Genomic DNA, 12,526 nt, shown 5'->3' with positions numbered 1-12,526 from the left:
GCAGCGGATCCGCTGTTTGATGGACACCGGGTCTCAAGTGACCACTATGCCTGAGACGTACTTCCAAAGTCACTTTCCTGAAGTCGCTCGTTCCTGCCGGGAACCCACTGTCAAACTGGTGGCGGCTAATCAACTACCTATCCCAGTAGCGGGAGTAGTAGCCGTGCGGGCATGTGGAAAGGTCCTCGGTCGAAAAGGGATCGTATTGACCACCGGGCCCGGAGGCGATGGGCCCATTGTAACCCTGGGCATGAATGTGCTGAAAGAAGTCGGACAGTTCCTGGCTGAGGGCTGTAGCAAAAACAACTGGACCCACGCCACTCGAGACCCAGCTAACAAGAGAGTGTTCCAGCACCTCGTGCGGGTCAGTCAGATTCAAAAGTTGCCCACTACCTTCCAGTACCTTGGTAAGGTATCGATACCGCCCGAAGCCACAATGACACTGCCGGTGGGACAGACTGTACTCACTTTGCCGCTGCTGGCACATGTGTCCTTAGAGGGCGTGGACATTCAAGTTGAACCAATGGAGGGAGAAGAAGCGCCCTCTGGACTCCTGATTGCTCGAACTCTGGCCACCGTGCGGCACGGTCGAATACCCGTGTGCTGCATCAATTTAAGTGGCACCAGTTTACAGTTGTTGCCCCGACAAGAGGTGGCGCGAGTGTGCGTAATGCCGGAGGCCCTTACTAGAGCTGACGCTATAGGGCTGGCACCTGTGGAAGGAAAACCATGGACCCTAGAGGTGTCCCTCAATAGCCAGGAACATGGAAGAGAACCGTTGGCTGGACGCCACCTCCTGGAAGAAATGGAAGCTAACCTGACTGAGTTTTCTGCTGGACAAGTAAGGCAGATTGAACAACTTCTACAGCGATATCAGGGAGTGTTTGCAGAGCATGAAGATGATTTCGGGTGCACTCGGGACATTCAGCACGAAATACCCACTGGAAATACTGCTCCCATCCGAGAGAGATATCGGCAGATCCCGCCTCCAATGTACCAGGAGGTGAAAGAGCTGTTGGCCCACATGTTGCGGAACGGTGTGATCCGTGAAAGCCAGAGCCCCTGGGCGGCTCCGATCGTGCTGGTCCGAAAGAAGGACGGTACCCTGAGATTCTGCGTAGACTATCGAAAGCTGAATGCCTGTACAGTACGAGACTCCTATCCACTACCCCGAATCGAAGAGTCTCTATCTGCACTAGGGAGCGCCAAATTCTTCTCCTCCCTCGACCTGGCCAGTGGCTATTGGCAGGTCCCAGTAGCTGAGAAGGATCGTCCGAAGACAGCTTTTGTTCTCCCTATGGGCCTGTTTGAGTTCAATCGAATGCCGTTCGGACTAACAAATGCGCCAGGAACCTTCCAACGGCTGATGGAGAGATGCTTGGGGGACCTCAACTTTGAAGCCACTTTAATATATCTGGACGATATAATTATCTATTCCGCAACGTTTGAGGATCATCTCCGCCGATTGGAACAAGTGTTAGAACGGCTACAAAGGCACGGCCTGAAAATTAAGCCTCGTAAGTGTCGCCTCTTCAAACGAGAAATTGAATATCTGGGGCACACTGTGTCCAGTGCAGGGGTGCACCCCACTGCGGAGAAAGTAGCTGCCGTGCAGAAGTGGCCCACGCCAGCCAATCCTCCTGGGGCTTCCTGGATACTACCGCAGATTCATTAAAGACTTCGCTAAGATTGCGATCTCGCTCAATGAACAGCCGGGGGAGCCAAGCGGCAGCCCATTCAGTGGGGCCCACGACAAGAAGAGGCATTCCGAGCATTGAAAATGGTGCTAACAGATGCCCCGATTCTGGCCTATGCTGACTTTTCACAGCCTTTCATGTTGTACACTGATGGAAGCTTGCATGGGCTGGGAGCAGTGCTGGCTCAAGTACAAGGAGGGAAAGAGCGAGTGATCGCGTATGCCAGCAGGTCACTCCGAGATACGGAGAAGAATTCGGACAACTACAGTTCGTTTAAGCTGGAGCTACTGGAACTGGTGTGCGCCATGACCGAGAAATTTGCTGAGTGCCTGTCAGGGTCAGAAGTGCAAGTGCGGACAGATAACAACCCTTTGGCCCACTTGGAGAATGCCAAACTGGGCGCGTTAGGACAGCGGTGGGTCGCAAGGATGTCCAAATTCCAGTATAAAATCGCCTATCGGTCCAAGGCCCTGAACACACATGCAGATGCCCTGTCCCGGGTCACTCAGGTGGGGCCGAAGAAGGACAGAGATGAGGAGCTCGAAGGCGACGAGATCCCGGATTTCAGCCAGTTCGCCGCTGCTGTGGTCGACGCCCAAGAGACCAGAGAGGAGCCGAGGCCCGCTCAGATTCTGGGCCATTCAAGAGACGAATAGATACATCTGCAGCAATCCGACCCGGAGCTAGCAAAGTTGAGAGAATGGGTCGCCCTTAATCAGAGACCCGACCAGGAAACCAGAGCCGCTTCACTTCCAACTACCCTACAAATCCTAGGCCAGTGGGAGAGGCTCCTCCTGAAGGACGGCTTGCTATGCCGAAGAATCCAGCTGCCTCGAGAGTTTGATGTTACCTGGCAAGTGGTAGTTCCAGGAGCGCTAGTAACACAGCTAGCCCAAGAAGCTCATAGCAGAGGTGCTCACTTCGGAGTAGAAAAGACCTTCCGGTGGTTGCAACGGCTGGTGTATTGGCCTCAACTGCGACAAGAAGTCGAGGGGGTCTGCCGAACATGTCGCCAGTGTGAGTAGAACAAGCCCCCGGAGCAAAGAGCTCCCATTCAGACCATCCGAACTTCTGCCCCCTTGGAAGTCTTGATGATTGACTACTTGATGGTAGGAACTTCATACAACGGTTATGGACACTGTTTAGTCATGACTGATCACTTCACCAAGTTTGCAGTAGTGTCGCCCACTAAAGATCAGACGGCAGAAGCCGCAGCCAAGGCCATCTGTCAAGATTTCATCCGGATTTATGGGTGCCCGAAGCGAATACATTCTGACCAGGAGGTCTGCTTCCAAGGTCGAGTGATGGATGAGCTATACCGCATCTATGGGATCGACCGTTCCCGGAAAACGCCCTACCACCCGCAAGGGAACGGTGCATGCGAGAGCTTTAACCGAACCCTGTTGCAAATGTTGCGAACACTGGAAGCGGACAAAAAGATGAAGTGGCCCGAATTCGTGTCCGAGCTGGTGTGGGTGTATAATAATCGAGTTCATGCAACCACCGGCTACACCCCTTATATGTTGCTGTTTGGAAGAAGTGGCCGAGAAATCACCGAACTGGAGCTAGACTCAGAAGACCCCAGTCCGGGCAGTAGCCCAAGTACCTGGATTCGAGAACACCAGCGTCGACTCCATACCGTGAGAAGACTGGTTGCTCAGAAGTTTCAGGAAGTAGAGCATGCAGTTCGGCCCCCGACCACAGGTGGATCGCTTCAGCCAGGAGACCGAGTGATGGTGAGGGCTAAACGATTTGGGAGTAAGCTGGACCATCGTTGGGAGGCAATACCATATCGGGTGGTGAAGAAGGTTCACCCAGACAACCCCGTCTACGAGGTTAGGCCCGAAGGGGATGACGCCGCGACATCCAGGGTGTTGCACCGTAATATGTTGCGACCTTGCTCCTCTGAATCAGAAGTCTGTAACGGGGCTGGGCCCTCAGACGTGTTGGCTGAAGTGCCACATACAGGAACATTGGGGGATGAAGAAGGGTGGGCCACAATGCATTTGGGCCCGTCAGAATCGTTGGAGTGGAAGTCAGAATGAGTCAGGAAATAATTTGCAATCCCCAGTAGTTGATTCCTCGGATCTCCCGGAGTCTCCTCCGCAAGAAGAGCCCCGCAGAACTGAGCAGGCTAATGCCGGAATTCCTCCTAACCGGTATGCTCAGGAAGAGTTTATCTGGTCTCGAATCCAACAGAAAACGCAGGGGTGTGCCCAACTCTTGTCTGAGCTTGCACTGCCTGGAAGGAGACATCAATTCTACGAGGAGTCCACTCGCCCGAGGACTGGTGAGCAAAAAGGAGGGAGGAATGTAGAACGAGCAAGAAAGCTTGTAAAAGTACTTCAACATGATGTTTCAAGGATGGAGCGAGACTGCCATCTACTGGCCAGAGACAGTCAAGCGGAACCAAAATATACAAAGGAAGTTGCAGTGAGGGCAGATTCAGACGCTGGACCCGATCAGGTGACTTCCAGGAAGGAGTTCAGAGAGATAAGAGGCCAGCGCGCCAAACCTGAGGGGCTGTTTGGCGCCAAGCAGCAGAGAGGAGCAGACGTGCTCCCTGCGTCCTGAGAAACCCCACGTGACAGGCCAAATCCAGAGGCCTGAGAGGTGCTCCAGCCGGGCACCGTTAAAAGAGCTCCAGATCCCTCACAGATGTGACCCGAGTGCTGTGCCTGCTGAGGATACTAGGAACCTGATCGCGGTGCTGAGTGAGTTCGCGGAACCCGACGGCGGCCGCCGACGGACGAGGCCTGGACCCCCCTATCCAAGGCTTCAGAGACTGCCTCCAACGGCCAAGCAGAGAGGAGTTGCATACGTGAGCAGGGCCGTCACTTCCACTGCTCACCCACGGTACCGGGGACAATTGGGTTTAAGTACTCAGGTTGGGAGGGGGACGGTTGGGGCTAAAGTAGCACAACGTGATTTAATTGAATTCATCCGGAAAGAGACTCACGGTCTAGCGGGAATAACCGGTGACCCCCGCTAGGGCCAAATTCACGGTTAAAGAACTTGTTGTGGTGTCTCTCATGCTTGAGGGCATCACCTTACTTTAACAGACTGCGCCTTACTTTAAGAGACTGCGCCTTACTTTGAGAAATTTCGTATTTTTCTGCTATTTCAAACCACTGTTCATTATCCTTGTTGCTAATCCCTTGTTTCAGTATACCTGTTGTATAAAACTGTTTACAATCATCTCTGACTGTTCTCGCCTTGTGTCTCTGTGCGTTGCATTCCGGCACCTGCATTACACAGCCTATATAGGAGAGATCGCAAATATTGCAGGTAACCATATATATGACATAGGAACTATTGCAATTTATAAAGCCACCCCCCCCCACAACTAAAGAAACTTTTAGTAGACAACCAGGACGTTTTAACAGGATTATCCATAACCATATTGGGTGTTAGAAGATTGGAAAGAGTAGGAGCTTTCCTTGTGGAAGATAAACTCCCTTCCCGGAGAATACTTTCCAAAGCACAATCACTTTTAAGCATTGGTAAGTATCTATTGATAATCATCTTTTTCTGGTTGTATTCTTTGCTATAGGTGGTGACAAAAATGGGTTTTTGATTCTCCCGTTTCTTTGGTCTTTTTTTATGGAATTTTACCATGTCTGTTCTGGGGATTTTTTTCACAGCTTTTTTTCCTTTTTCCAAAGACCAACTCTGATCACCTCTTTCCCTTAAATGTGCACAGATTTCTCCTCTCTCTTTAATATAGGATTCATGGTCACTGCAGTTTCTTTTAGATCTATATAATTCTCCCCTTGGAATATTAACCCTCAAATGTTTGGGATGACAGGAATCCGCTCTCAAAATAGTGTTACCCATAGTTTCCTTGCAGAAAGTTGTAGTATTTACCTTATTCCTGTCACCAACAGAGATCAGTAAGTCCAAAAAACTGATGCTGGTTTTCTTATAGGTGTGAGTGAAAAAAAAGTTACAATTATTATTATTCAGGTAACTCATACATGTAGAAATATCAGAAACGTCAGCAGACCAAATAATGATCAAATCATCCATATATCTAGCATAGCTGAATATACTAGACTGGAATGGGTTGTTATCAGAGAAAATGTTTGCATCTTCCCACCAAGACACAAATTAATTAGCGAAGGATGGAGAGAATTTCACTCCCATGGACGCACCTTTGCACTGCAAAAAAAATTATTATTGTACAGAAAATAATTGTGTCTGAGTAGGAAGTCAAGGGCAATGCAAACAAAAGAAATCAAATCAGGGCTGTAGGTAGAATACTTTGACAACAACCAATTTCAGTCTAGTATGTTCAGCTATGCTAGATATATGAAAACTTTTTCACTCATCTATATTGTTTCGGATATTCCCCGTTTTTCATGCTCCCTGTCTGAAGCTCCACGTCCAATATAATGACCGACACCGAGAACCAGAACAATAATAGTAAAGGGTTTTCTTTTAATTTGGATGAAAACCTATGTGATAGAATGGCTGACCTTAAAGAAATTTTTGGTCAAAGCAAAGCAGACTATTCACGTCCCAGCAATTTTAAATCTGACATGTTAGAAAAATTACTGGTACGTGAGATGAAATTATGGTGGAATGTGGCTTCATTAAAGGTGTACTTTGAAAAAGATATCATACCCTGCGGATTACGCTTAAAAAAAAACACCTTTAATAATGATGAGGAGTTTATGAGCAGATGGAATTCTACCCTAAGTGCTCTAAGGAGTTAATGAGGCTCATCACTGACAGAGAAGAAAAAATCCTGAGTGAATTGAAGGGTGAAATCCGCACAGCACAGGAGTCCATAATCAGCTCAGTCTCAGGTCAACAGTTTGATACTCTTCACAAAAAGCTTAACCAAAAGATAAAAAAGTTGGAAAATACAATTAAATTTACTAAAAGGTCCAAACTACACCGGGACTTAAAGGATTATGAACTGGGCAAAGTTTATACCTGGGCAACTGAGCGTGATATACCGGCAACACCTAAACCTATACTTAAAAAGTCACAAACTGAGGCCCCTTGACAGGGCAGTTCAAAAGTTGGGTTTAGTGACCTGGATACTTCTGGCGGTTTCATTGATGATCCGGAGGAGGGTTCATCTTCAGTGAACACTCCTAATAACTCTACTGAGACTCCTATTATATGTCCAAAAAAACGGTTCAGGGGCGGAAACGCGGGCATCGGAAACCAAAAGCCGAAACAATATCCACAATGGTACAGTTCGAAATGCAAAAGGTATTATCCCCTGTAGCCAATGTAGTGAATTTGTCCTCTTTCACCATTAATAATAACCAATTGAATTTGCTGTCTAGGATACGCTCCGGAGTTCCACTTTAATTTTTACAACACAGTACTGGATGTAAACCGTTTTGTCAGGGGTCTCACAGTTAGAAGACATTTTTTCAAAGAACCATCGAAAGATAATAATATGGATCCAGCAATGACACCTAGTGAAGATATGTTTGTCTCTATGGAATTTTCGTGACCAATTTGCACATAAGACTTTGATACAGCTGGACTTTGAGTCTAGGAGAGAACAATCTACTACCTCTGTTACTGAAAATTTCAGGACTAAAAATCCCTCTTTCTATCCAGTCCAATGAATGGTGCCAGTACTGGATCATTTTCAGGAATTAGTGCAGAACAAATTGAAAAATTTGTATTTGAGTTCATCATATAGCAAGCAGAATAGTAGAGTGGTTCAGTCTTTACAGGATTATCCTGAATTGGTAATAAGAAAAGCAGATAAGGGGGGGCGGTTATCCCGTTGAATAAATCCCTATATAATATCTTGAATTGACAAATTCTGGAGGATACTAATACTTATTCTGTTTTGCAAGGTAATCCAACTTTGACATTTAATGAGGAAATTAAGAAACTTCTTGATATGGGTCGTTCTATGGGGGTGTTGTCCGAAAAAGAGGTAGAGTATATGTACATAAGTGATCCAGTGGTCCCAATTTTTCATTTTGTACTCAAGCTTCATAAAGAGAGGTTTCCCCCACCCATGAGACGTATTGTCTCTGGGATGGGATCCTTTAGTGAAAAATTATGTGAATGGGTGGATTCTCTCCTACAGCCTGTGGTCCAGATTTGTCCGAGTTACAGTAAAGTCAAGTCATTTATTGACAGTTTTAGACCATATTGTGTGGGTTGATAAATTTACGTGGGTTACCTGAGATATAAAATCTTTCTACTCTTGTATCCCAAACGATATTGGTATATTAGCTGTCTCCGAAATGCTGTCAAAGTATTTTACCTACAGCCCTGATTTGATTTCTTTTGTTTGCATTGCCCTTGACTTCCTACTCAGACACAATTATTTTCTGTACAACAAAAAAATTTTTTTGCAGTGCAAAGGCACGTCCATGGGAGCGAAATTCTCTCCATCCTTCGAGAATTCATTTGTGTCTTGCTGGGAAGATGCAAACATTTTCTCTGATAACAACCCATTCCAGTCTAGTGTATTCAGCTATGCTAGATAAATGGATGACGTTTCTGATATTTCTAAATTTATGAGTTACCTGAATAATAATAATTGTAACCTTTTTTTCACTCACACCTTTAAGAAAACCAGCATCAGTTTTTTTGGACTTACTGATCTCTGTTGGTGACAGGAATAAGGTAAATACTACAACTTTCCGCAAGGAAACTATGGGTAACACTATTTTGAGAGCGGATTCCTGTCATCCCAGACATGTGAGGGTTAATATTCCAAGGGGATAATTATATAGATCTAAAAGAAACTGCAGTGACCATGAATCCTATATTAAAGAGAGAAGAGAAATCTGTGCACATTTAAGGGAAAGAGGTGATCAGAGTTGGTCTTTGGAAAAAGCAAAAAAAGCTGTGAAAAAAATCCCCAGAACAGACATGGTAAAATTCCATGAAGAAAGACCAAAGAAACCCATTTTTGTCACCACCTATAGCAAAGAATACAACCAGATAAAGATGATTATCATTAAATACTTACCAATGCTTAAAAGTGATTGTGCTTTGGAAAGTATTCTCCAGGAAGGGAGTTTATCTTCCACAAGGAAAGCTCCCACTCTTTCCAATCTCCTAAAACCTAGTATGGTAATGGATAATCCTGTTATAACGTCCTGGTTGTCTACTAAAGGTTTCTTTAGTTGTGGCGGGGTGGCAGATGTGGAGCATGCAGATATGCAGTTTGTAAAGAAAGTGAGGTCTGAAACAATTGTTATCTGTGACTTTATAAATTGCAATAGTTCCTATGTCATGTATATGGTTACCTGCAATATTTGCGATCTCTCCTATATAGGCTGCACAACACGAAAACTCCGGCAGCGCATCAGTGAGCATCTAAGGGATTCCGTGAACAGAGATTCATCTAATCCTTCTAATGTATAGAAACATTGTTACCAAATGCACGGCGGTGATTTGAGCGGTTTTCAGTTTTTCGGAATGGAAAGGGTTAGTAAGCCCAGAAGTGGCGGAGCCTGGCGACAGATACTCCTTAGCCGAGAAACCCACTGGATCCTGATGATGGAGACCGCCCATCCCACCGGTTTAAATAAGCGTACAGACGTAATCTTGTTTTATTAATACTGTTCACTTACCTTCTGTGTATAATGTCAGCATTATATTGTTAGTTTTAAATTTGTATTTTTTGTACTGGTAAAAGATTTTTAATGGTTGTGGGTGTGGAAAAATCTGAATCATGTGACGGGGGGCGGGGTTTTTGAATCCTTGGTCAATATAAAACCCTGACTCACTGGTATAACCCTAGGTTATGACTAAGGGGCATATTTGGCCCTGAAACTCATAAACCGGTGTCTGGTACCTCTGCTATCTCTGCCATTTTTTTTACTGTTGGTTGTCTATGCTTTTAATGAAGATTTTGGAATAAAGTTCATTGGAGTGTAACCTTTTGGTGGTGGATTTTTTACTACTGGTAGTAATCTTAGTGCATGTAAACTTTTGACTTTGCAGTAAGTAATAAAAATGCCTTAAAACATTCTCTCTCTCTCATTATTCTGGCATTTGGCAAATATTAAAAATAATGATAATCCTAATTGACCTAAAACGGGAAAGGTTTATTCTGATTTCATGTCAGATATTGAGTAAAACAAGCATATGTAACTTTTTATGTAGTGTATGGAAACTTCTGGTTTCAACTGTATGCCCCAACTGGGCCACCAAGCGTGTCCCTAAAAGCAATGTGAAAGCAACCTTAGGCATTGATCCTTCTTATCATAGTCTTAATAAAAGTTACATTTTAATTTATCTAATACATATTCTCTCTTTACTATCTACTGTACATCATGATACCTTTCTTGAGTGTTAAGAAAGGTTATATCTGTATGTGCGGCTGTTTGCCACTTTATTTTGCTGTTCTGCAGCATCTGGAACACAATAATATATATAATACAGACTACATATTATAAAAACAAAGACATAACTGCAAAACAAACCGCCTTGGAAAGAAGAGATAGGTAGCATCAATGTGCTGCTGCTCAACCCCATTGCCAGGTTCTGCCATCAGGATGTGATGTTTTTTTACAAATATTTATATAAAAAAAAGTCAATGAAAAAAATATTTTCATTCTAGGGGTTTATACAGAGAACTCTCAAACAAAAGCTAACGGATGTATATTGGATAGGACTTCACCGTGATGGAGACGTCTGGAGATGGGTGGATGGAGAACATTATTCCGGCAGCTTGTAAGTGACTCCTGACACCAGCACACACCGGTCATTACTGTGACTGTGATACATCCCATCACCGGGGTCTGGACCTCCCTTATAATTACTGGCTTCTCATTATTTCCTCTTGTTTTATTCTCTTGTTACTTAGGTTCCAGATAAAGAAGCAAGTATCAGGAGACTGTGTATCACTGACTAAATCGGGTTATTTTCTGAGCAGTTGCAGTTCAAAAACTAGATGGACGTGTCAAAAGAAAGCCGTGCGGATCTGACCCTCGTTATTTTTACAATATATGTGAGGGTGATTAATAATTGCTTCATGTAATAATAGTCTGTAAGGTAAAATCAATAGATCCGAGTGTAAAGCTTCCTTCAGACGTTTGTGCAACACGGTCCGTGTACAAACCATGAAGCATGGACTGGCCATGGGTCTCCTGACCGGAACTTCACACCCTCATATATTCCTATATTTCTGACTCGCGGCCAGTCTGTGCAGCATGGGCGTATATGGACCGTGTTGCTCGGATGTCAGAATGTAAGCTCGAGCTGCGATAATAGTATTATCTCCTAAACGTATTGGCATAAGTGGAATCTGTGCTGATGCATAGATTTATGTGAATTCTCCATTCAGTATCAGTAGCAAAAAAAGGAAGGTAGATCCAGCAAACAGTACTCTGGAAAATCTTTCTTTATAGGCAGCTGTATGTAACTCCTTCCTAATGCAAGTTTTCTGGGACTTGACTTGGAGGGGGTTGTCCCATGAACAAAGCAAATTTTAATCAATGCATCTTGGAATAATAATAAGCTCCATACTTGGATTTGTTTAAAAAAATGTTCCTGCGCTGAGATAATCTTATAAATGTGTCCCTGCTATGTCCCGTCTTATTTGCTGTGTCCGACCATGCAGAGCTGTTCCAGCTCATGATCGGCAAATACCACAGCTCCTAGCTAGGGAAGATTATATAAGTCACTTATGATAACTGAGTACACAGACAACACAGCAGAGGCTTGCAGCTGCTGCTTTCTGAGTTAACACATTTCTCTGCCTGTTTTATCACAGGAGCGAGTGTTTCTGCTGCATCACCAGTCCCATGAGCTCATCATAAATCTAGTCAGTGACATATCTACTCAGTGGCTGATGGAGCTCCTACCTCACTAACTTGATGATTTATAATAAGTTCAGAGGGCTAGCGATGTAGCCGAAACCCACAGTACTATGATAAAACGGGCAGGGAAATGTGCTACCTCAGGCAGAAAAATGTGTTACCTCAGGGTCTCGCAGCTGCTGCTTTCTGATGTTTCATATGTTTCATCATAATTGACTTTTGCCCCCCCCATCTAGGAACTATGTATGCTCTACCATGAGCTGCAACACCTCTACATGGTGGGTCACATCCAATACGCTGTACATAGCCATAGCAGGGGCATATTTCTAAGAACATATCTCAGCACAGGAACATTTTCTTTTTAACACATGAAATTCTGGAACTTATTATTATTACAAGATCTATTGATTAAAACATACTTAATTTGTGGGACATCCCCCTTATTGCCCAAATCAAAATTGGCAATATTGGTATGCTTTAATTTACCAGGTTATAGCTTTATAAAAATAGTATGTATCCCCATGAATTTGAAATTGTGTTATCTTTTGGTGATATATGCTATAGGTATTCGTTTCTATTTTTTCTATAAATTTTGCAAACAGACTAAAAATGCGGAAAAATGCATTTTCTTCAATTTCAAGTGTACCAAATTTTAAATAAATAGAGGTTGCATGCCTCTAGATTTATTTCTGTATTTCTTCTGATCACATGTATACCAAATATGCTAATACACGATGTAGATTGATATACTTTGTAGACCGTAAAATAAATGTAGAAAAATAAGAATTTGTACAGCACATTACTTTCATTACTACACTTCCTAAGGCTGTGTGCCCACGATGCATTTTTTAAGCGTTTCCGCAGTGGCAAAAACGCTGCAGAAACGCTTAAAAATGCTTGGTAGAAGGTCTGCCATGGTCCCCAATGATAATCCGCATGTGCTGTGCACATTGCTGTGGAAATTTCCGCTGTGGATTATCATTGTGGAAAAAAACGCAGCACTACCAATTATTTTGCAGAAGCGCTGCGTTTTCGCCGCCATTGACTTGCATTAGAACGCATGGA

General features: G+C 44.2%; 1 protein-coding gene across 3 annotated transcripts in view; it reads left to right on the top strand.

The window, feature by feature from the left end:
• Positions 1 to 12,103, top strand: part of LOC141271204 (killer cell lectin-like receptor subfamily B member 1C) — a 180,298-nt gene extending 168,195 nt beyond the window's left edge. For all 3 annotated transcript variants that reach the window (XM_073681319.1, XM_073681318.1, XM_073681317.1), the window contains 2 exons: positions 10,261 to 10,373; positions 10,507 to 12,103. In XM_073681319.1, the coding sequence (XP_073537420.1) occupies positions 10,261 to 10,373; positions 10,507 to 10,627 (234 nt within the window). In that variant the 3' untranslated portion in view covers positions 10,628 to 12,103. The remainder of the gene's footprint in view (positions 1 to 10,260; positions 10,374 to 10,506) is intronic.
• Positions 12,104 to 12,526: the final 423 nt, after the last annotated feature.

The sequence above is a fragment of the Phyllobates terribilis genome, unplaced genomic scaffold, assembly GCF_046119375.1.
Source record: "Phyllobates terribilis strain yellow unplaced genomic scaffold, ASM4611937v1 Scaffold_5__5_contigs__length_657084704, whole genome shotgun sequence".
NCBI classification, from domain to species: Eukaryota; Metazoa; Chordata; class Amphibia; order Anura; family Dendrobatidae; genus Phyllobates; species Phyllobates terribilis.
Note: the sequence above shows the minus strand (reverse complement) of the source record. Positions and strands in the feature narration are given on the sequence as shown.